This window comes from Pelobates fuscus, chromosome 12, assembly GCF_036172605.1.
Source record: "Pelobates fuscus isolate aPelFus1 chromosome 12, aPelFus1.pri, whole genome shotgun sequence".
NCBI lineage: Eukaryota > Metazoa > Chordata > Amphibia > Anura > Pelobatidae > Pelobates > Pelobates fuscus.
This window is the reverse complement of record NC_086328.1, coordinates 87431300-87455819: the sequence shown is the minus strand read 5'-3', so window position 1 is coordinate 87455819 and position 24520 is coordinate 87431300. Positions and strand designations below refer to the sequence as shown.

General features: G+C 45.2%; 1 protein-coding gene across 3 annotated transcripts in view; it reads right to left on the bottom strand.

The window, feature by feature from the left end:
* Positions 1-22909: 22909 nt before the first annotated feature.
* RCOR2 (REST corepressor 2) overlaps positions 22910-24520 on the bottom strand; it is a 57188-nt gene continuing 55577 nt past the window's right edge. For all 3 annotated transcript variants that reach the window (XM_063437709.1, XM_063437708.1, XM_063437710.1), the window contains exon 13: positions 22910-24082. In XM_063437709.1, the coding sequence (XP_063293779.1) occupies positions 23837-24082 (246 nt within the window). In that variant the 3' untranslated portion in view covers positions 22910-23836. The remainder of the gene's footprint in view (positions 24083-24520) is intronic.

Genomic DNA, 24520 nt, shown 5'->3' with positions numbered 1-24520 from the left:
CATTGGACACGCCTTCTGCTGTCCTCCTCCCAACTTAGTCTCATCCTCCAAGATAAAAACATTTATTTCACTGGAAATGTCATCCCCGGGAACCACTCAATGGCTAAAACATCACCTCCATCTTAACCCCTTCAGGACGGAGTCACTAGTGCACGTTCTGATCAAAACAAAACGTAAACAAAAACTGGAATTTGCGCTATATGTCTGTTCACCCGTAGTTCCCCTCTTTCATATTATATGCACCCACACTTATTATATATCATTTTGTTCAGGAGAAACAGGGCTTTAATTTATCATTAACTATTCATATATGGAACATAATTCATTATGAATAAAATTTAAAAAACGTGAGAAAATAAGATTTTTTTTAAATTTGTATTTCCGTCTGACATTTTAGCTGTGAATGTCATAATACTGTTAGGTTTTACTGCACAAAAATGCACATATTTGTAATCAGCGATGTCTCACGAGTACAACAGTATCCCCCATTAACAGGTTTTATGGTGTTTTGGAAAGTTACAGGGTCAAATATAGAACGTTCCATTTTCAAATAGAAATTTGCCAGATTGGTAATGTTACCTTTGAGACGGTGTGGTAGCCCAGCAATGAGAATTACCCCCATAATGGCATACCATTTGAAAAAGTAGACAACCAGAGGTATTGAAAGTGGGGTATGTTTAGTCTTTTTTAGTAGCCACTTAGTCACAAACACTGGCCAAACTTAGCGTTCATATTTGTTTTTGTGTTAAAAAAGCAAAAAACGAATATTTGGCCAATGTTTGTGACTAAGTGGCTACTAAGAAAGACTGGACATACCCCACTTGCAATACCTTGGGTTGTCTACTTTTGCAAATGGTATGCCATCATGGGGGTAATTCTCATTCCTGGGCTACCATACGCTCTAAAAGGCAACATAACCAATCTGGCAAATTTCAATGTCAAAAAAATGAAATGCAAGCCTTATATATGACTCTCTAACTTTCCAAAACACCATGAAACCTGTACATGGGGGGTACTGTTATTCTCGGGAGACTTCACTAAACACAAATATTAGTGTTTTAAAACAGTAAAACATATTACAACAATAATATAGCCCATAAAAGTGTCGTTCGTTTGTAAAAAATGCAAAAAACGTCACTTTTACTTAAAATATCATCGTTGTAATACAATTTACCAATTTGAAACACTAATATTTGAGTTCAGCGAAGTCTCCATAGTAAAACAGTACCCCCCATGTACAGGTTTTATGTTGTCTTGGAGAGTTACAGGGTCAAATATAGTGCTTGCAAATTAAATTCTCTGCACTTTCTCCCTGTGTTGTCAGGTATGTCAATCAAATTTTAATTAATCAAATCACCTAATTATGTTAAAAGATTGCTTAAATATACACGTAGAATTTTAATATATATGCATTTATAGGTATTTAAATTCTACGTGTATACTAATGTAATCTTTTATGTAATTATATGTATTTATCTATATATATATATATATATATATATTTGCATTTTATATATAGATAGATATAGAATGTCATTCTAAGTGTATTTTGTTACCAATATATATATATATATATATATATATATATATTAATAACAAAATACAGTTAGAATGAAATTACATATGTATATATAATTTATATAAAATTTTGTTTCAATATTTTATTTATTAATTTTATTATTTTATTTATTTATTATTGTAATTAAACGTATTTAGATATAATATATGTGTATATTGTGACGAAGTGCCCTTCGCCACTGGTGCCTGGAGAGGACTAATTACCAGCCTCTTGCCATATGACTATGGTAACTGGGAGATTTTGCCAGTTAGAAATACCGTTTGGACTTATTGGTGTTTTAAAAGACTGTTCTGGCCCTTTAAATGGTACTGGCACAGTTCTGCAACTTCCAATAACTGTCATATTTTCAAACACTGTCTGTCTTTAACTGTCATTTTGGTTTCCTATGAGGAGGAGTTGTTTTGCTGCATGTGTGCTGATTCATAAAAGAGTTGCTGTTTAACCTTCTTCATGTGTCGTCTGGTGTTTGGTCCAGGGTGGAAAAGGCCCTAAGTGATCCCAGTCAAGCCTCGGCGTCTGGGTCTAAAGTGTTTCAGGGTCCCTGATAGCTACAAGGAAGCAGACTTGGCGGAGGTACTCGGTCGGAGTACTGGAGCTCCGTTACAATTGGTGGCAAGCGACGGGATTCAAACCTCACAGCAGACCGTTGTTCGGCAGTTACAGCCATTTGGGAAATTTGCTATTTCGTATGGAACCGAAAGGAAAGGGTATGTGAATATACCCGAACGGATAGTAAATGGGGACAGACTATACCAACTTGAAACGGGCCACGCTAAAAGAACTATTGGAAGAATGGGGAAGTATTGCCAGCAATAAAACCAAAGCTACCCTTATTGCTGAACTCATGGAGGGAGACCGGGCAGCTGCTGCAGCACCTCTTACGGACAGCACACAGAATGAGTGAGGCCTTTTTCCCAGGTACGCCTCCCATAGAAACCTTGGAAAGGATTATGGCAGATGTCCACGAATACATAATGGAAAAGCAGCGGGCAGATCGGAGGTCCAGAGAGGGGTCCCTAGCCACACCACACATAGTACCGGGGAAGCCTAAAATCCCGTACCATGCTTTTAAAAACTATGTGGAGACCGAAGACATCGATGGCTACTTGCATGACTTTGAGAGGTTATGCCAATTACATGAGATCAACGCCGCCGACCAGGTACCCCTGTTGGTGGGTAAGCTAGCGGGCCGGGCAGCAGAGGCCTACCGCACCATACCAGATGAGGACAGCAGGGACTACCAGAAAGTGAAGCAGGCCATCCTGACCAGGTATGCCATCACCCCAGAGGCGTACCGTCAACAGTTTCGGGAATTGCGCAAACAGGTCCGAGATTCACACACGGAGTGGGCACACCGTCTGACCAGGGCTGCCAAGGGATGGATACAAGAAGCTCGAGCCACTAACGTGGAAGACATGCTGCAACTGCTGTTATTAGAACAGTTCTTTCAAGGACTAAACCCAGACCTGCAGAATTGGTTAAGGGACCGGAAACCACATACTTTAACCGAAGCAGCACAACTGGCAGACGAGTACCAAGATGCCAGGAGGGCACAACGGACACAGTCACGTCCCATTCCCGGGACCACCGCACCGCTTCCAGCTACCGCCACCACATCATCACCTCGTCCAGGAGGGGGAAACTACCAACCGCCACCCAGGTACAACAACCGTTCTGCTATCCGGTCACACATGCAAACAATGGGGCCACATGGCGAGAGAGTGTACACAGAACCGGAGCCGCCAAGCATGGAGCCAGGTGCGGCAGAATCCAGCACCAAGAGCAGCCGCCCACCACTACCAAGCGGAGCCAGCAACCCAGGAAATACTTTTTAATCAGACCGAAGAGCCCCTGGGGATACTACACAATGTGATGTCGGTACAAGTCACAGACAACAGGCAACACCGGTTCGCTTATGGATCTACCGCCCCTCTTCCAGCAGTGACCACTTCGGCTCATCCACGACCAGGGGTAAGCAACAACTCGTACCCTCCCAGGTACAATACACGACCGCCAACCCGCTGCTATACCTGCAACCAGCAAGGACATATTAAAAGAGATTGCCGACGGAACAGGAACCGACCAACCTGGCATAACCAGGGGCCACCACCCCATAACCGAGCTGCGGTACACTGTTACCAAGAAGAACCCCTGGGAACCCTGCACGAAGCGAACCCCATACAAGCCGCCTCAGACAACCGACGGGGCACCGCCAGGTGGTACACATGGAGGGAAAGAGTATACAAGGATTACGTGACTCTGGTTCCACCTTGACTCTGGTCCGGAATCATCTGGTTCCAAAGAAAAATCTCACTGGGGACTGTGTGGCCGTACGAGTGGCAGGGGGAGCAATTTACAAAGTCCCCACTGCCAAGGTACATTTGGATTGGGGAGTGGGGTATGGGAATGTGGAGGTGGGTATTATGCAGGATTTGCCAGCTGATGTGATCTTGGGCAACGACTTGGGGGAGCTCACATCTGCCTTTGTTTCCAATATAATACAGAGATACTGAGTGTAATACAGAGATACAGTGTGTAATACATAGACATGGAGAGGGGCAGTAAATGTAATATAATAGAATTTTAATGGAGGAAGACATGGAGAGGGGCAGTAATGGTATATTGTGGGTGGGCTACTCTGTTAACTGTTTGTTGTGGGTGGGCTACTCGACTAACTCAGGTACTGACCGGCAGAAGGTCAGGTACCTGGTTAGTTTCCCCCCCCAATGGGAAGATGTGTGACGAAGTGCCCTTCGCCACTTGTGCCTGGAGAGGACTAATTACCAGCCTCTTGCCATATGACTATGGTCACTGGGAGATTTTGCCAGTTAGAAATACCATTTGGACTTATTGGTGTTTTAAAAGACTGTTCTGGCCCTTTAAATGGTACTGGCACAGTTCTGCAACTTCCAATAACTGTCATATTTTCAAACACTGTCTGTCTTTAACTGTCATTTTGTTTTCCTCTGAGGAGGAGTTGTTTTGCTGCATGTGTGCTGATTCATAAAAGAGTTGCTGTTTAACCTTCTTCATGTGTCGTCTGGTGTTTGGTCCAGGGTGGAAAAGGCCCTAAGTGATCCCAGTCAAGCCTCGGCATCTGGGTCTGAAGTGTTTCAGGGTCCCTGATAGCTACAAGGAAGCAGACTTGGCGGAGGTACTCAGTCGGAGTACTGGAGCTCCGTTACATATATATCTATTATATATATAATATATGTATATTATATATATGTAACTTCATTCTAAGTGTATTTTAATACTAATATATGTACTTATATTAGTATTAAAATACACTATGTATGACGTATATTACATATATAAATATATTTATTTTATTTTTAAACATGTTTAATATTTTTTTTTTACAGATCCCACCAGCAGGGGGACTGTCTGATATTTTAGACAGCCCCCCTGCTGGCAGATCCACAGCCAGCTATAGGGGGCCATGTGATCGCTCTTTGAGAGCGATCACATGGCCCCCGGGGGCCTGATTTGCCGTGGGGGGGGCTGCCTGGGCTGTGAGGCAGTCCTCCCGAAGCAGCGCGCCGGTAAGGTAAGTATACCGGGCGCTCCAGGGCTCAAAGCCGTTACGACGTTCTATGCCATCACAACGGCTTTAAAGCCCACTTAAAGCGTGACGGCATAGAACGTCGTAACGACGTTAAGGGGTTAATTGATATTTTGTATTTGTTTACAGGAAATGTGAACCAATTGGCCAATAAAATTGTTATTAAAAAGAATAGTACATGTTTTTCATAATGAATATAGAGAGCAAAAAACAGGGCGCAAGAGAATACTGAGAATAGGTAGCAGCTAAAATAGCCTGCCCTTCGGTGGGTCCCCGCTCTGATCTCAAGCTGGTTTTAGCTTATCTTGTGCCATTACAGAGAGAACATCTCTGAAACATATCAGTCCAGATCTGAAAAGCCAGCAAGTTCCCTCTGCACAAGAGACACAGCAACCCCCGGGGCGGGGCCGGGCCGCCAAGCTGGACGGTCGCATGTCGGACTGGCTCCTGGCCCACGATAAGGAATGATCGCAAAAAACACGTTTTATCGCCCCAAACCGGGCCGACGGCGAAGTTACCCAGAGCCGAGGGACTGCTGGACCCGGGGAGAGGCTGGCTCACGGAGCTTCAGTCCCCCAGGGGAGAGGAACCGGTTGCCCCAACCCGGGCCTTCTTCAGCGGTGAGTGAGGCAGACGGCCGCTGCCTCACTATCCTGCACCACAGATCCAGACCAAAGGTACAGACCGGCGTGGGTCCGGCTCCGTTCCCCCCCCTATGGACCGGGGGGGGGTGATCCCGGTCCCCACTCTGGCTGTGACCCCGCAATTCAGGCAGAGAAGCCCGACCGCTGCCTCCAAAATGGCGGTCGCATGCGTGCAGACGGTGAGCGGAAGTCCTCTTGCCTCCTCTCGATCACACCAAAATGGCTCCTACCTCCCGATCCCCACACAGGGAAGCGGCAAACACAGCCCTCGCAGTCACTCGGGCCAGCACCTAGAGGCATGGGAGACCCGAACAGGCGGGAGACCACAGCTGCACCGGAGGGGCAGAACCCTAAACAGCACTCATCCCAGCGTGACTCCTCTGCCGGAGGACCGACCATGCACCCACTCAGCCTGCAACAACCGGAGAAAGTGCTCCCATCTTACCTGGACTCTCACTCTGCTCACACAGAGCGGGCACAACACGCAGGCTCCCTCAGGTCCCCAAGGCTGAAGCTAACAAAGCATAACATCGAACTCACACATGACCAGCAAGTACCGAAACAATCTAGCACCCAGCGGGAAACACAAGCGACCCAGAGAGGGCTGAGAAGCCAGCCGACCCAGCACAGATGCAACAGCAACCAAGCGGAGGCTAACCATACAGAAAGATGATCCTGCAGAGTACTGTATATACTTGGGTTTTGCACTGACTTTTTAATATCATATATGAGTGTAACACAGATGATTTTATCACCATAGGGCAAACATTTACACCTGTCTATGCCTGAAAATATGCACTACCCGGCAAGCTTAGTGGCTCGCTGCCCCCTGGTGGCCAATCTAAAAAGTGCGGAGCTACCTACACCTAACGCTGTTTACTGTAACCTGCAGTTTACTAATCTATGTTATTAAGCATGCCTTTAGTTTAAATACTGCTCTTATCCTGTGTATTAATTATTGGTAGTATATCAGACCCACTCTGTCTTCCTTTTACTTTGTCTTAACACACTAAGCACTGAACCATATGTCCTTGACTTAATCCTCTAAAGCGATGTCTTAGCATGTTTTTTCTACTCCTACCTTTCCCTAAACCACGTCACCAATCGATGGGCAAAGCGACGATCCCTTCTAGGTGGTTAGGAAGAACACAATGTAAACCTGTCATATCTTAAGATGCCAGCGTAGCTAAGCGGAATTACTTGTACTCTTAATCTAAGCTCTCACTTTATATTTTTCAACCGTTAATATACAAGAACTAATTTTATTTAGCATGCATGTTCTCCATACTAAACGTAGACAAAGCGAGCAAATCTAGTTATAATGCGTAACTGATAATATATTATGTTCTGTTTCTGCAAATATAAAAATTGTGCACTGTTCAAATGCCATAAATGTAACACTACCGTGATTTATCTATGCTCATGAAGCTACTGTGGCGGAGCAAGATGTCTTGTCTAACCATGCACTCAAAAATAAAGAATTTAAAAAAAAAAAAAAAAAAGAGACACAGCAACCCCAGATAATCGTTTTAGCCTTGTTAGGTATCATCAGTGAGGCATAGCTGATATCTCTCTAGGCACCATGAGCAAAGGGTCCACATCTGGATTACCCTTTAAAATTATGGAGAGCAAAAAAATGGGGGACAAGAGAATACTGAGAAGGGGCAGCAGCTGAAATAGCCTGCCCTACGGTGGGTCCCCACTCAGATCTCAAGTTGGTTTTAGCTCATCTTGTGCCATTACAGAGAGAACATCTCTGAAACATATCAGACTGGTCCCACCCATATGGGCAGTCCAGATCCGAAATGCCAGCAAGTTCCCTCTGCACGAGAGACACAGCAACCCCAGACGATTGTTTCAGCCTTGTTAGGCATCATCAGTGAGGTATAGCTGATATTTCTCTAGGCACCGTGAGCAAGGGGTCCACTTCTGGATTAGAGAGATAGAAACTGTGCCTCACTGATGATGCGCCCTGTTTTTTGCTCTCATAATGAATATATTTTCATTTTGCAAATGAAACACATATATACATCATGTGTGACATTTGGTCCTAGAAAGTTTGCTCCTTGGGTGCCGTACAGTCGCAATACTTTATATACTATATATAATGTTTTTATAAACATGTCATCATATTTAAAATGCATTTCTAAAACTTCTCTGACTCAGTATGTGTAATCTTAATGAATGAATTTCTTTGAAATGTCCTATCTTCACTGCGTGATATGTTTGATTGATTTATGGCTTAGAATTGGTATGAGTCAGCTTGAAACATAGCTCACAGGTGTTGTCCTTAAGCCGTTATCATTCCTCCTGTATGTGTAAACAATATTCTGTCTAGAAACAGAAAAATGAGTCATTTTCTGCATTTGTCATCAGTAAAACGTTGCATTCTTAAATCAAAATTGCAATGTAATATGTCCAAAGCCACCCCAAGCCTCTCCATGCCTGGCTGCTATTCAGCAGCACAGTAGGCTTAGAGCCATAATGACTTCTGTACCATGCGAGAAAGAAGAATGGGGGACAATTCTACATTAAAGCATTAAAATCCCTCTCCATGAGAGTCCAGTGGAGAGCTCTCGTGTGAAGGCACTACTCTGGGATCTCCCCCTACCTTTCATGAGGTTTCAGTCTGTACAAAATCACCTCACTTTTTCTCATCAAGGAATAAAAGCATTTCAGGTGTCCATACAGATTTACAAAATACTTATTACTACAACTACATTTCTTCAAGTCCTCTTGGATTGACATACCTGAAATAGTCCTTGTACCTTGAGCAGAGCTACAAGTTTTAGCATCATTTCATGCCATATTTAACATTTCTAGATCCCTTAGTTTGATATTTAGGTCCAACAGTACTTGAGTTTTCTGGTGTTTGCACCTACAGGCCCAACTAATCGTTTCGACCCTCATTTATGCTTTATGCGCAACTTAATTCATATTTTGATATATCAGGGGTCAACTTATGTCTACAGTATTCCAGGATGTCACTTGTGGCAAAACCAGCCTCGCCACTGGGCATTGGAGAAGACTGATTGCCAGCCTCCTGCCCTGTGACTATGGCCCCATGTTAAAATGCTTGATTTTCCCCTGCAAAGACCCAAAAGCCGGGTCATTCTGTACTTTCCCTATGTGAGCAGTGTTACCCCAGATAGCTATGCCATAGAGCCCATTCGTATAACGGAAGACTATGTGAAAGACTTTGGCTCCATGGCAATTGAACTGTATGTATGTGATCTGAGCGTCATTCAGTCATAATGCGCACTCAGATCTAAGCTATCTGGGGATATGTTGAATGTATATGTTTTATGCAATAGCTGCACAGTTATATATTTTTATGTATTTTGCTACCATGTGGCTAATGGAGTTTTGCCTCTGTCCTTGGAGATAATTGAATTACTTCCCAATTATCTCCAGGATAGAAGACTCTGTGGAACTAGTTTTGGGCAGAAAAGCCATGCTTCATTTGTTCAAATAGGACTTTCCCTTAACTTTTTTTTTTTTTTTTTTAATTCTTTATTTTCATTGACAGGAAATAATGCCCATACATCGAGAACATCACATAATGCACATCCATTGACATATATACAGCATACATGGTGCAGTAATTCGATTTTGTTCACGGGAAATAATGCACATGCATCGAGAACATCACATAATGCACATCCATTGACATATATACAGCATACAGGGTGCAGTATAGCAATATTGTATGCCTGTCAGTATTCCTCGGTATGTCCAGCTACTGGCTGTCAACTTTAGTTTTAAAGGGTTATGAACGAGAAACTCAAAGAAAAGTAGTAACACCTGTACCACTGCCAATTGGACAGTGACATGCATGACGCAGGAGTGCGCCTGCCCCTAGGGGGAGTGCTTCTGTTGCGGTAAGGTGGTGTGTATAGGCTAAGGTGATAGGCCTGCGGCAGAATGCTATCGTGGGTTTATCGCTCTCCATCTGCCGGAGGGGCCATGGGGTCCCCCTCCACAGACAGCAGCGTGCGCTCCCACCTACAGCCGGTATCCGGCGGGGCCCCCCAAGGGCCTTGGTGTATGTCCCACTAGGCACCCCTATGTCAGGAGTTCCGTCCTGTTTGTATCTCTCCTTGCTCCCATTACAAGAATAGTGGTGTTACACAGGGAGGTATAGATAGAAAAGAGAGAAAGGGATGGAAGAGTAGGATGGGGGGGGGGATTGAAGGGGCGGGGGTGAAGGGGGGGGGAGGCGAGGAGCAATGTCCCGTTGCCTACCTATCATACAGTCTCTATGTCAGCTAAGCAAGTCAGCGCAGGGGGCAATCCTCCCAAGGTGCCCATACTTTCTGGAAGCGTTTTTGCGTTCCTCGAACTCTTGCTGTCAGATCGTCCATCAAGTATACTTCCCTAATTCTATTAACGACTCCGTTAATCGGTGGCGTGGATTGTTTAAGCCAATCCGCCGCTACTGCTCTCCTGGCTGCCAAAGTTATCTTATGAATAAGTGTTTGTTCGTGTCTAGTCCACCCGTCTATCGTTCTGCTAAGTAGGTATACCCATGGGTCTAGGGGGGGAGCTCTGTTCAGTACCTGGGCTAGTAGATCTCTAATTTGTTGCCAGAATCTTGCGATTAGGGGGCATTCCCACCACATGTGGATATATGTCCCTTTTACCCCGCACCCTCTCCAGCATACATCGGTGGGGATCTTGTTCATACGATATAGTTGGACAGGAGTTGTGTACCAGCGGAGCATCGTCTTAATTGCTTGCTCCTGCAGTGTTACACATACAGATGATTTATGGTTGGCCTCCCAAATTTCCTGCCACTCTATTCCTTCCAGCCGCTCCCCCAGGTCCCTCTCCCATCGTTCCGTGTATGCTAACTCTCCCCCTTTCCTAGTTGCCGAGCATATGTGAGCGTACAACCGGGTAATCAGGCCCGTAGGCATTTGGTCCTGGATGCATATTTGTTCGTAGAATGTCATGGGTTTTCGAGCCGCCTCTCTGACCCAGGGCTTTTTTACAAAATCTTTTATCTGGAGGTATCTAAAAAAATCGGCGGGAGTGAGATGGCCTCTTTGCTGTAAAGCGTCAAATGTCACTATCTCCGAACCCTGCACTAGCTGGTGTATGCGTTGCACGCCTATTCTTTCTAGATTCCTGAAATTACGTGCTGCCATGCCCGGTGGGAATGCTCTATTTCGTAGGTACGGCATTAGAGGGGATGGGGTGGATGCCAACCCGTATCTCTGGTGAGCTCTATCCCAGAGTTGCATAGAGTTCAAGATCGCCGGGCATGTTGATCTAATGATGGGTCTATGTGCTCTGGGAACCCATATGAGTAGCTGAGGGATGTCCGCCCCCACCATCAAGGATTCCAGCTCCACCCACTTCCTCTCTCCGGGTGGCGAGTGCCATAAAGCTATTTGTGACAATTGTGTCGCCAAGTAGTACCCATATAGGTCAGGTAAACCTAGTCCCCCCCTGTTTTTTGGCCTATGTAATGTTTGTCTCGATATTCTATGGTGTTTGTGTTGCCAAACGAAGTTCCCTATCGCCTGCTGCAGCGGTGCGAGTTGCGCCTTTGAGATATGAATGGGCAGTGACTGAAAATAAAATAATATCCTAGGTAGGATATTCATTTTGACCGCATGGATCCTTCCCACCCAGGATATGGGTCTATCGTGCCAAGTTTCTAAATCCCTAATGAGTTGTTTCGCGAGAGGAGTATAGTTCTGTAAATAGAGTTGGTTAGGGGCGGCAGTCAGTGTAATGCCTAAATATTTGATCGCCTGGCGTTCTATTCTGATGTGGTGTGCCCTCCGCAGAGCTGCCAGTTCTTCGGTTGGGATCTCGATGGGGAGTGCGCTAGATTTGGTCATGTTAGCCTTATATCCAGAAACAGCACCATAGGTGTCTAGTACCCCCTGCAAGGCCTGCATCGAGGTGGTGGGGCTAGTGAGCGTCAAGAGCACATCATCCGCGTACGCCGACACCAGGAACTCCCTACCTCCCACCCGGGCCACTTGTATGTCCGGTTGTCTTCTAAGGGCCTGGAGTAGTGGTTCCAGGGAAAGAACGAATAGGAGAGGGGACAGCGGGCACCCCTGTCTGGTGCCGTTGTACAGCTTAAAGGGCAGCAGAGGGGCACCTGAGATCTTCACCTGTGCTCGCACATTCGTATACATTGCTTTGATCAGAGTTACAGCCTGCTCGGGGAATCCCATGTGGGACAGAAGTGTGAACAGGTACGTCCACGTGACTCTGGCAAAGTTTTTTCAGCGTCTAGGGAAACCAGCAAGGTTTTTGTGTGCGTAACTGTCTGCTTCCAAATGATGTCAATATACCTACGGGTATTCTCGAACAGCTGCCTTCCCTGCACAAATCCCACTTGATCCGGATCGACCAACATGGCTAGAAAGGGGTTCCTTGTCGCCTGGATTTTCACCAGGATTTTCATATCATGATTAATCAACGAGATTGGTCGATAGCTACTCGGGAGGCTCAGGTCTTTGTCAGGTTTGGGCAATAAAACAATGGTCGCTAGTGACATGTCTAAGTCAGGAGCGCCCCCCGCACGAAAGTCGTTAAAAAGGGCGGCCAAATGAGGGGCTAGCTCATCTCTGAATTCCTTGTAATAGCTCCCGTCGAACCCATCCGGTCCCGGGGCTTTATTCCCTTTAAGGGCAGCAATGGCCTGAGCCACCTCTTCAGTCGTGATTTCCGCCGCTAACGCGTCTACCCCGTCCTGTGCTAGTTTGGGCAACCCCAAGTTTGCCAGAAATCGTCGCGCTATCCTCTTCCTCCCCCGTCCTCTCCTCTGCTCCCGGGGAGTGGTTATAAAGTGATGTATAATAGTCCGGAAAGACCTCAGCTATGTCTCGGGGGCTAGTTTTAGTTGAGCCGTCGGTGTGTCTAATGGATGTGATATGTCCCCCTCTTTGTCTGGGTTTCAGGACTCTTGCTAGGAGAGTATCCATTTTATTTGCGTGTTCATAGAAGGTCCTTTTGGACCACGTAATGGATTTGGCCGTGTCGTCTAAGAGCAGCTGGCGAATTTCCAGCCTCAGCTCTTTCAGTCGTCCCGCAGTCTGGTCATCCGGACTACTCTGATGTTGTTGTTCTACTCTCTTCAGGTCAGTCAGGAGACCCTCTAGTTTCTGGAATTTCAGTTTCTTTTTGGTTGTTGCTAATTTTATGAGCGTACCCCTAATGACTGTCTTATGGGCCGCCCATACCGTCGCCAATGAGACGTCCGGGGTTATGTTAGTCTCGAAGAAACTGTTGAGCTCTGTCCTAATCTGGGATGCTATAGTCTTTCAGTAGGGAGGCGTTAAGTCTCCATGTCCACGGGGTTGCTTCGCACAGCCTCCCCAGCGTCAGTGAAATGTCGGCATGATCCGACCACGTGATGGGCCCTATGTTGGTGCTAGTTACTCTTGGTAGGCACCTACTGTTTACTAAGAACATATCTATCCTGGTGTAGGATCCGTGTGGGGCCGAGAAGAACGTATAGTCCCGCGTACCCGGATGATGTGCCCTCCAAGCGTCCACCAAGCCCGACTCCGCCATAAATTGGTGCAGTAGTTTGTCCTGCCTCCCTCCCCCCTGGGGTGTCTGTATGCCACTGCCCGCCCTCCTGTCCACCGCTGGGCTTGGCGTAGCATTCATGTCGCCCCCCACGATGATCATCCCGTGGCGCAGGGTTTGGAGCTTGGTCTGCAGCGTCTCCCAGAAAGCCGCTTCTGGGTGGTTAGGTGCGTATACGTTGATTAAATGGATATGGTGGGACAGCAATGTGCCTGACACTATGACGTAGCGCCCTTCTGGGTCAGATTCAGTGGACAAGATTCTAATGGGGCAGCTGTTCCGTATAAGGATCGCCGCTCCGTTGCGTTTGCGCAGCGCCCTGGCCTCATACATTGAGCTGTATGTGTGGTCTTTTAGTTTAAATTTAGCCTGTCTCGGTAAATGCGTCTCCTGTATGAATGCTATATCAGTCCTCATCCATTTGAGTTCTCTGAATAAGAGACGCCGTTTGTTAGGGGAGTTCAACCCTTTTACATTCAGTGAAGTAGGTTTAACAGCCATGGGTTCCCCCTACTGTGTGTGCTACAGTTTGCGCCCACCTCTGCTCGTGCTGCGCCCCCTTCCGGCGCCACTCCCCGCCGCCCCCTCGGGATAATATAGGATCGGGGAAGAAAAGGTGAGGAAATGAAGGGAGGTGAAAAAACGAAAAAAGAAACAGAAAGAGAATGTGGTGCACTTCCCGTGCGTCACCAACAGTGTCTGGTCTTACCTGTCGCCAGACTATCTCGGGGGTCAGGATCCCGAATCCCATCCGCGTCCAGCGTTCGGAAGAGAGTCAGGTTCGTGAGCCCTCCCCTTGACACGCTGTTGCGCGAAAGGTAATGTCATCTGGACTGTGCCAGCTTCGGATACTTCACTAAACATATATATAAGAACTTTTCCGGGGTATATTAAGTACTCAGCCCGTGTTCTCCGGAGGAAATCAACAAGAAAAACAGTAGTTAAAAATGTAACATCAAAAGTGTGCTAACATTGCATTAGAACAATGGTAAGGGTCGTGGCATGCAAGTACGGGGGTAGGGTAGGGATACCAGCTCGACGCTCCCTGCGTCTGTCCCATCAAAATTGTGTCCCTCATCCCCCTCCTAACCTCTGGGGGGGCTCTAAATCCCGTGCTGCTTTGGGGAGTGTGGTAGTGCCCTTTTGTTACTTTACACAGAGCCTGGCTGCGGGTTGTCCCGATGCGAAAGCTGCTAGTCAGCAGATTATTCTTAGGCATGAGTTTGCTAGTGGCCCGCTTCCCATCAAGGTGTATGAGTATGTACTGGCATCTATCGTGTTGGGAGCAACATCTGTTTAACATGGGTGGCCTGGCGTGCACACCTGACCGGTTGCAGTGCAGTGCGCCAACCTCCTATACCAATTTCGCCCCCATTATTGTTTTAGCGTTTGCATAGCCTGTGTGAGGACGGACCAAGGGGAAGTATATTCTTTCTAAATCTTGATTTGTTAGTTTTATTTACAGTATTGTATTTATTTTCCCCCTCTCCCTTTTTTTTTTTTTTTATAAATATTTTCCAATTTTACATGTTGTTTCATATTTTGTTTTTTGTTTTTTAATAATTTTTTTTTGTGTGTGTTTGTTCCCCTCCATCCCCCCCCCCCCCCCTGCTGTCCGCCCTCCCCCTGCCCATTACAATATTGCGTGTATGTTCCTGCCCTCTGTAGGCCATTTGGGTGTCCCTCCCTTGTGGTTTTGATGCGATTGCCTGAGTAAGATGGTGGGGCTAGACCAGGTTGGGGTTCCCCAGATCCCTTCAGCTGTAAAAGTGAAAATGCGATCCGTTTCCCGTGCCCATTCCCCAGTATATACAACAAGCATAACACAGAGTCTCAAACAGGCATCAAGCTTCCCATCATAGCAATAGGGTGGAGGACGGGTGTGCTGTAAGGAGAATGTTTGGAACATGCAGTATAAGCAGAGCTCTTAGGAGGTCAGGGCCCGGTGGTCATAGTACCTCGCATCTTCCCGCCCACGGCAACGTGGCCTCTCTCGCCATGGTGATGGCAAAATAGCCGTGAGGCCATGCCCAGTCCCCGGCTTCTCCCTGCTGCGTACCCCTGTCAGGGCTCCCCGCCCCGCCCCCCAAACAATTAATGAAGGCCCCCACACCCGCCTCCGGGCCCAACTTCTTGCACGGAGCATGCCATGCCTCCCAAACTTGTCCCGGCGCCCCTCCTGGAAAGGCACTGTGTACCCCTATCAGGGCCCCCACGACCCCCTCCCAAACAAATAATCAAGGCCCCCTCACCCTCCTCCGGGACAGTGTCTGGCGCGCAACATGCCATGCCCCCCAAAATGGTCCGGCACCCCTCCTTGAAAGGCCACAATGTCACTTACTGTAACCAGCTCGGAGATCAGCGCCGTCGAGCTCCCACCTCCTGCCACTCGGTCGGGAGAGGCTCCAGCACGTGCGTGGGAGGCTGCAGCTCCGGCAAACCGCTGCTAGTAGGAATGCCTAAGCCTTCCAGGAACCGCTTCGGCTCACCGCTGGGGGTCAAGGAGGTCTTCCCTCCTCGAAACGCCATCAGCCGAAAAGGGAAGCCCAGGCGTACTGTATATTTTCTTTTCGTAGTGCCTCCGTGATGGGTCTCCACTCCATTCTTCTCTGGAGGGTGCTGGGGGGCCAGGTCTTGGCAAACTTGGAGTTCCGTGCCCTCGTGCACCAACCTGGCTTCCCTGCTCCTCCTCATCAAGGCTTCTTTAGTCTGGAAGAACAGGAATCGGACGATAACGTCCCTGGGAGAGGCGGCATCGGTTCTTTTGGCACGCAGGGCTCTGTGTGCCCTTTCCATGTGCCATCTTTCTTCCGGGAGGTCTGGCAGCAAGGGCTTAAAGACGGCCATAAGCACCGCGGGTAGTGTGCCTTCTCTCTCCCCTTCCGGCAGGCCGCGTATGCGGAGATTGTTTCTCTGAGACCGGTTGGCTAAATCTTCGATGACAAGCTCGGCCTCAGACATGCGGGCCGACAGCCCGTTGATTTGGGCCGCTGCAGCGTTGTGGGCCTCGGTCGTGGCCTCCAGTCGCTCCTCGAGGCGGGCCGTTCGTGTTCCCAGCGCAGCAATTGCGCCCCCCGGAGGACCGAGGTAGAGTTCTCTATTTCACCTGCCAAGTAGGTCTGTACCTCAGCCAGTCGCTCCAGTATGCGTGCCGTCTCGCTCTTGTGGCGGCCTCCCCCTGAGCCTCTAGAGGTGAGGGTGGGTGGGATGAGGGGCTTCGTCCGGCGCCATCTTGGGGATCCGCAGACCCGGTCTTATGGGCCATCAGTAGGTCCAGGACTGACGATCCCCCCTCCGCCCCTCTCTTGGGTTGCTTTTATGGATTCCTCTTTTCCATTTTCAATACTGAAGTTGAATTAATATCGGTCGACGTCCAGAAAATTGCTTAAGTAAGCTAAATACAGCGCGTTGGGGCCGGAGCTCTACTCAGGCACGTCCAGCTCATTCCCTGGTCAGGCCACGCCCTCCCTTAACTTTTTAACCCCTGGATGGAATTGGCTGAATTTTGACTATGTTTATAATTAAAGTGTGCTGAGTTCGAATATGTGATTTTTATGTTGGTGGCATGTATATTTAGGAAGTTATTAATATTTGGTAAAAACTGTATTTCTCTGCCTGTGATAATTATATTAACCATTGTGTTCAGTAATCATATCACAGGCAGAGGGGAGGATTTTGTGTGGGAGTGTCTGTGCGTATTGTACGGATTGATTGTTTGTTCTGTAAAACCCTGTGGGCAGTACTATGTTTGTGGATTGGGAATAAAAGAGGCTGTATGTGCCAGTACAGTCAGTTCTGCTTAACCTCAAAACGAAGTGTCGTCTCGTTATTGGTGGAATTGGATTGTATGCTGATTGCCAGGAGTGTAAACTGATTGTATGCTTTTCCTGTTCAGCTGTTTGAAGCATCCATATGCTTGAGAGCATTCATATGCTTCTCCGATTCGGTGGTTGGGGTGTCTGCTGCAGTGCTTGGAGTCCTCAGGAAGCTTCAACGTACCTTCAATGGAGGTACCCAGTCAGGGTGCCCGTCGATCCGTTACATCACTAATCAGGAAAAACCACATTAATAGCTCACTAAGAAGAGAATTGTTAATTCTCTATATTTTTTTAATAAAGATCAGGGGAGGAACCTTGAAAATCACATTCTACAATTGAGTGATCAGATTGTGACAGTTAATTTATGAAAGAGTGGTGTAGAGATTGTACCAGTCAAGTCTGGAGTACACATTATGGAGAAGGGAATAAAAAGTATAACCACAGTCATTTAGATGTAAGGTTCTCCAAATATCAAAGAGCATATGCCACCACCTGGGATTTTAAAGGTTTGTATTAAGCAGGTGAATAACTGGATAGATTAACCCCTTGAGGACCAAACTTTTGGAATAAAAGGGAATCATGACATGTCACACGTCATGTGTCCTTAAGGGGTTAAAACCTATCCATGTATGGATCCAAGGGAGTATTAAAATTGTCCCTACTATCAGATTAAAACCAAGTAAACAGGGAAACCTGACTATATCTCCCAGAGTGCCCGAACAGCCATAATACTGGCAAAGCATCAGAGGACATGTAGTCTATAACAGTTGGAGTGCCAAAGGTGCTACCTCTCAGAGATGTTCCAGATGTGCAAATAAGAGGATGAATTACCAAGGTCATCCTCTGCCACATGTAGGGAGCAATATTTTGTTTAGAGGCCCATGTGGTCAGCTCTTGAATTTGTGCAGACTGCCTGCAAGGCCTTGGTCTTCTCTTACAAAGCCACCATTGTGCCCCTAGGACACACAATTCTGCAAATAGGAAGTCGAGATTATTTTTTATTTTAAATAATCATTTTGTTAGGTTCTCCTTAATAGGGAGAGTCAGCAGCTTCAGTTACTCTTTGTATTTTTTAAGGTTCAACTGGAGTCGGAGTCTAACAGGACATGGGACGACTCCATCTTGAAGATATCTTGAGATTCCACTTTGAAAGGTCTGACACACTGGAGGATTTTGGACCAACTAAAAGTTTGTTCTTGAACATATCCCAAGGTTTCGGCCATTTGAGGAGGCTGAAACCTCTATGAAACCTCTAAAGTAGTTGATCTAAGATCAGTCTTCCTTTGCAGTCATTGCTTTTATATTGCAATATCAGCCTTCATTACCCACTTGGACGCGTCGTTTGCTAAATAGAAGCCGGATCAGCTGACACTGATGCTCTGTCTTCAAAGCAACTCAACAACACATGCACAATGATTAAAATAAAAGAATACATTTAAAGTGACAATCTAAGCATCATAGTAATGTAAGCTCTTTCCTTTCTCATCTCCATGTCTCTCAGGACATTATTATTTACAAGTGATTGCCATAATCACAGATGCTATAAGCTCACTCTCTAGTCACAGATATCACAAGAAGAAGCTATGCTTTCTCCTCTGCTTGTCCAAGTACTTACATAGAACAGACACAGCCCTCTGAAAAGGCTCTCAAAATCCAGACAACTTTCACGCATGATAAAGCATTTTAAATAATGGCATATGAGCACAATTTTAAACAGCAGTAACACATGATCATTAAAGGAACACTATAGTGTCAGGAATACAACATAGTCCTGGATTGGCGGTTTAGGCAGAGAGTTTGAACGATAAGTCGGCACAGCTTCCTGATGGGTATATAGAGTTTGCGAGTTAGGTATAGTGGCTAGATGCCGTAGACAGAGCCAGAACTCCTGACACAGCTGGTTGACCCGAGCTTCAAAACTCTCCCTCCATACTTGGGGCGCAAGGCCTACGCTCCACCCTGAGCGTTGCTGTTTGACGGCCATTTTTGGCACCACAGGAAGTGCAAAGTGCAATCAGTTTAGTGAAGTAAATTCCCCAGCTGGAATTTGGATAACCCCCACCGATCCAAGGTTGGGATATGGGGCTGTAGAGATAGCGCTGTGAGCCAGACGACCTCTCCAGCCAGCGGGTCGCCAGCAGCAGTAGGCCGCAGGTCTGGGTAGTGGGATTACTGGTCAGAACAATGGTTTTTAGGGTAAGTAATATCCTCCCCGGTTAGTTGACAGTCTGGTCGTCATTCTGGGTCATTGTCAGCAGTATTGGTTCAGGTTAGGTAGTCATATTTCCAGAGTAGCAGGAACCGCTCAAACGTGCGCCTGGCCATCTTGGGTGTCAGGCCCTGTTCCCCCAAAGTGTAACTTTTCTCTGAAAAGGCAGTGTTTATATTGAAAAGTCTGCAGGGATAGGCTATAGACACCAGACCCTTTCAAATGAACTGTTTGCGTTTAAAGGGGCACTATAGTCACTTAAAACCATAAGTAACAACCCAGACTACCTACATTGGTTTTGGTTATAGCACAGGGTCTAAAGGGTTGCCCCAACAAAAAAAACTGTGTTTTTGTTAAAGGTAGTCCCCCCGTTCCTCCCCCCTCCAAAAACGCTAAAATTTTCCTCCTTTCAATTACTTCTCTCCTCTACCAAATCTTCATTGGTTGACATCATTACCCTTTACAAGAGGTCAGGGAGAATGGGCTAAGGAAAGGACAGAGGTGGCACAGAGAGGGGAGGGCATACGGTATGTGCCGGCTACAATTGTGTAAATAATTTATATTAGCCAGCTTGAAACTTTATTCTAAGCTGGCTAACGATGCTGCTGGTGGTGGACCGTGGAGTTAACCTCTGGCATCCAAGGGGTTAATCAAATCGTAATGCTGCACAGATTTCAGGCACCATGACCACTTTAAATCAGTGAACTGGTCGTATAATGCGATAATGTGACTTAAGCATGATATTGGGTACGTAGATCTAATTGTCGCTTTTTCCCACTTTAAAGATAAAAATTTGCATTGCAATCTTGAAAGGACACTCTGCAACATACCGAAAACTCGCTGTACTCGTTAAGTTACCAAGTGTCCCCTGGTGACACCACAGGTTTAAGATCTATGTAAAATTTCCTGGGGCTTGAGGGACTTCCCTCTCCTCAATTCATTCTGTATGATATTGATGGTCTGCGTGTAGGTAATTAATCAACCTCATCATACCACTCACTGCCCATGGGAGAGGGGAGATCGCCGATCAGAATTCGCTAGGATGAGAAGGTTCTCTAGAACACCAATTTTCTAACTTTACAAATACAAAAACCTGGTGGGATGGGGGAACAAACTGACCAACTCAGGTTATCAATCCATGTACCAACACATAGGACATCTGGTTAATAGGGTTCTGGAGATGCCCCTGTCCTATCTTTAGACTGGAACCATTTTGCTAGAAACTAGCTTTTCTAATGAAGTTTAGACAAACAATTTGGAGGGATTGAACAGAGTATAGTATAGAATAGCAGAAAGATTGCTGTGACAGGAAGGGAATGACACCCCATACTAAATCTATCTTCGTTAATTAAGGAAGAAACAGTATTTTGGAGGGGATTTAAATTTGCTCCCTCCAGAGCACCTAAGCCGTTTTATTGGCGTTCAAATGTATATTTGTAAACTAACGATAAACAGACGTTTCCTTACAAGAAATCATAATAGGAATATGGGAGCCTCTAATGCGGTACTGGATAATATGTATCCATAATGGTTCTGGATTCTCCTTAGGCAGAAAATATCACAACAAGAGGGACGAAGTAATATACTATGTCAAAAGAAGTCTATTTTACACTATACTTCTATCCTATACAGGACTATGGAAAGAGTATAAATTGGTTAATACATTTGTTACGGAAAATGTTAATAAACAGATGTAGCTGCATGATAATTTAACTGATGTTTAAGTTCTGGCACTAAAAGTTATTATAATCAATCAGGAAAAGAAATCTTAAATAAGGATGAATTTCCTCACAAATTAATTTGCCAGTTTCCGCAGACTATTTTAGGTCCTACTTAAGAGACGCCATGCAGTTATTTTATTTTTTTAGATTACTTTAATATCAGGATTGCCGTGGAGGACTGGATACATTTTAGTTTTGGATGTACCCACATACACCGGTTTTATTAATGGGGTGGGCCGCTATTTGGTTCAGAATGTTTTGGAAGATACAGTTGTCTATGTACTGATCAAGATTTTGTTCTCCAGTGTATGTTTTTTGTCTTTGAACATCATTACTTTATTGTTGATGCCAATTTTTACCAACAGGAGAGTGGCATTACCATGGGGGCAAAACTCGTCCCCCCCCCCCTGTGTTATCTTAACAATCTAGATTAGTTTGGTCTCCCTATAAGTTTGAAAAAAAACAACACAGTATTTGTAAACATTTTATAGATTGTACTTTCTTAGTCTGTGATGGTGCAGAAAACATATTACGGGATTGAATATAAATGTTAATGATATGGGACTGTCATTCAGTGCTATAGCAGGCCAGGAATCTGCTATCTATGCCTAGCTGAAGACGGAGTTTGGACACTGAATGCAAAACATTACAGAAAAGAGATTGCTAGAAATGGTTATCGGAATGCAAAATATAGACACCATCCCAAACAGAACAAAAATGTCAACATAGTATAAAACACAATTGTAGTAGACTCGAGAAAATGGAGCCTGAATCATGACTGTAGTTTAACAATCTGAAGGACTCCGATTACAGCATGAATTAGTTAGAACATGTAATAGTTTGTATGTTGTCCATCCATTGGAGAATCCTTGTGGCAGAACTAAATCCAATGCTTAGTTTTGGGAAGAAAGTCATTGCCAAATTTGAAGATTTTCAGATATTTACAATCTTCATGAGGAAAAGCCTTGAGTGTCGGTCTGTTAGAAATGGCAATGTTTACATTTGTCAAACAGAAAATCTTCCGTTTGTCACTCTGCAGGTACAGAGTGTTTGCACCAAACCCACTACATCAAGAGGGTAAATAATAAAGGGAGAAATGGGAGGAATTCAAAGTGAATTTTACATTTAAGGCCAAAAAAGCAGAACTGGAAAAATTCTCAAAATTAACTATGTTTCAAGTTTGACCATTTCAAGCTAAAAAATTTAAATTTACTTTGAAGCCTCTCACTTAAATTAATAACCCTGTAAGATTTTGTGGGTTTTTTTTGGCCATAAGGTGACCCATTAAGCTCTGCTCTTGTGAGAGATACAAGGAAATAGTTGTGTTAAAGAGTGTTTCAATTGGCTGAAATTGTTCAGCCACCTTCTTGTTGTTGACAAACTGATGGGCAGCATCAGGGGCGACCGACAGAAAAAAAATTAAAATACATTTGAAAAAAAAACAGTGTAAAAATATTAAAAAAAAAAAAAAAAAAAAAAAAAGTGGAACGAGCCTGAAGGGATCGTAATTTGGTGTTAGTGATCTTAGGAGCACCGACGCATGCCACAATTTCGTATAGAAGAGAACAGATAAATGACAAATGGTAAAGGTCAACAGTAACGAAAGGTGAAGATGATCCTGCAAACAAGTATATAGTTTATCTAAAAACAAAAATAAATAAATAAATAAATAATACACACACTGCACATGTAGCTCTACCTAGAGTGACAGCTAGTGGTCTTTTTCGGTACTGCACAAATGTCAATGGGAAAAAAACATTATGTACATTAGAAAAAAAGAAAAAAAAAAGTTTATTTGATAACTATTCACAAAGTTAAAAAGTCACTACTACATTATTGGAGTGTTCAACCATTGGGCAATACCCATAGCCATGTACCAACAATCTAATGTTATCAACCTTAAAGTTAATGTTCAGAAACATCCCCTTTGCTCCAAAATCTCGCGCCCTTGACATTAAGGGTTGATGTGCAATTCAAAGTAATGCCATGTTTTACAGGGAAGATGACAGAGGCCATGTTGTAACATCCCAAGTCTTTAAAAAGATATGGCAGCATTGGTCCCAAGAGTGTCTTTAGCACAGTACGTCCACGCCCTCCCTTCCCGCCCTCCCCATACAATATCTCTTCCTGCTCATTGCCCTTTCCAAAAAAAAAAAAAAAAAAAACACACACACACACACAATTCTACTTTCTAAATCCATGATGAGCAATGGCAGCAATTTTAAAGTACAGGCCGATTAGGGTGAAAGCAAACAGCCGTTCAGATACTTCAGTCTAATTGGAAGGTAGCAATCTACTGCCATCCTCTTTTGTATCCGGTGTATTTGGATAATCGGTAAAATGTCTCTTCATTCCACTGGGTGAGCTTTTGAAGACTTGCATTTCTGATTTCATGGATGGAGCAATGTTTGTCAGAGGACTATTGAATCACGAGTGAATACTCGCGTAAATTAATACTCTCATTTCAACCGTGGAAAATACTCCCTGCCTGTTACACGCACCATCCCCTGTATTCGCTAAACCCACACGTGAGGTGACCTAATGAGAGCAATCTGCCCACCCATCAGATTTTCTCTGCATTACCCGTATGCACACTGCTCCATAATACTTTATCTTCTTGGAGACTATCTGCTTTGTTCCACAGAGACAATTATTAAATATTACAGTTTTCAATGCAGCCATGCCATAAATACCCCACCCACTCCCCAACTAGCCTAATGGGGTGAGCTGAAACAGGTCCTCAAGAGAAAGCAGGCTCTGCGTGGTTTCCCACTAAAGCCGGGGGGGCACGGGGGCTCTGGCGTGGGGCGGGGCGAACAAGAGGTGGTGGTCGTGGTTGAAGTAGGCGTCCTGGCTGAAGTGGAGGGGGCTGACGGTGTAGTGTAGGAGCGGAGGGCAAAGCTGGGCGTAAAAGAGGAGGAGGAAGGGAGAGAGTGGCAGCTGGTGGAGCTGTCTGACAAGAAGAGGAGACAGATGTAATCTGCACCTATGGAAGGAGAAGAAAAATAATTACAAATTAGTCCTGCTCGTAGGTCATTATATACAATAACTTGTAACTAAACATTGCAATCCAGAATCCCATCGGTACACACTTAAAACTTCCCAAACTCATGTGAGAAACATACATTTAATAGAATAATAACAGCTGAAACAGTTAGAAAGGCTGAAGAAATATGTGTGTCCATCTAGTTAAGTCTTTTATATCTGTTTCGGTGTTATGTCTCGCCATTCATTCCTGCCTTTATATTTAGATATACTCTACCCATCTGAAGTTAAACTACCTACCTATTGTGAATAATTATCGTTACTCCAGACAAGAAGAGAGAACCTTGGCAGGACTGTTGCTTCTACCCATTAACATAGCTGTTTCAGCATTTGATTTTTCTGTCTGTATTACTTCAGGTAATTCCACACCTTATTCCTT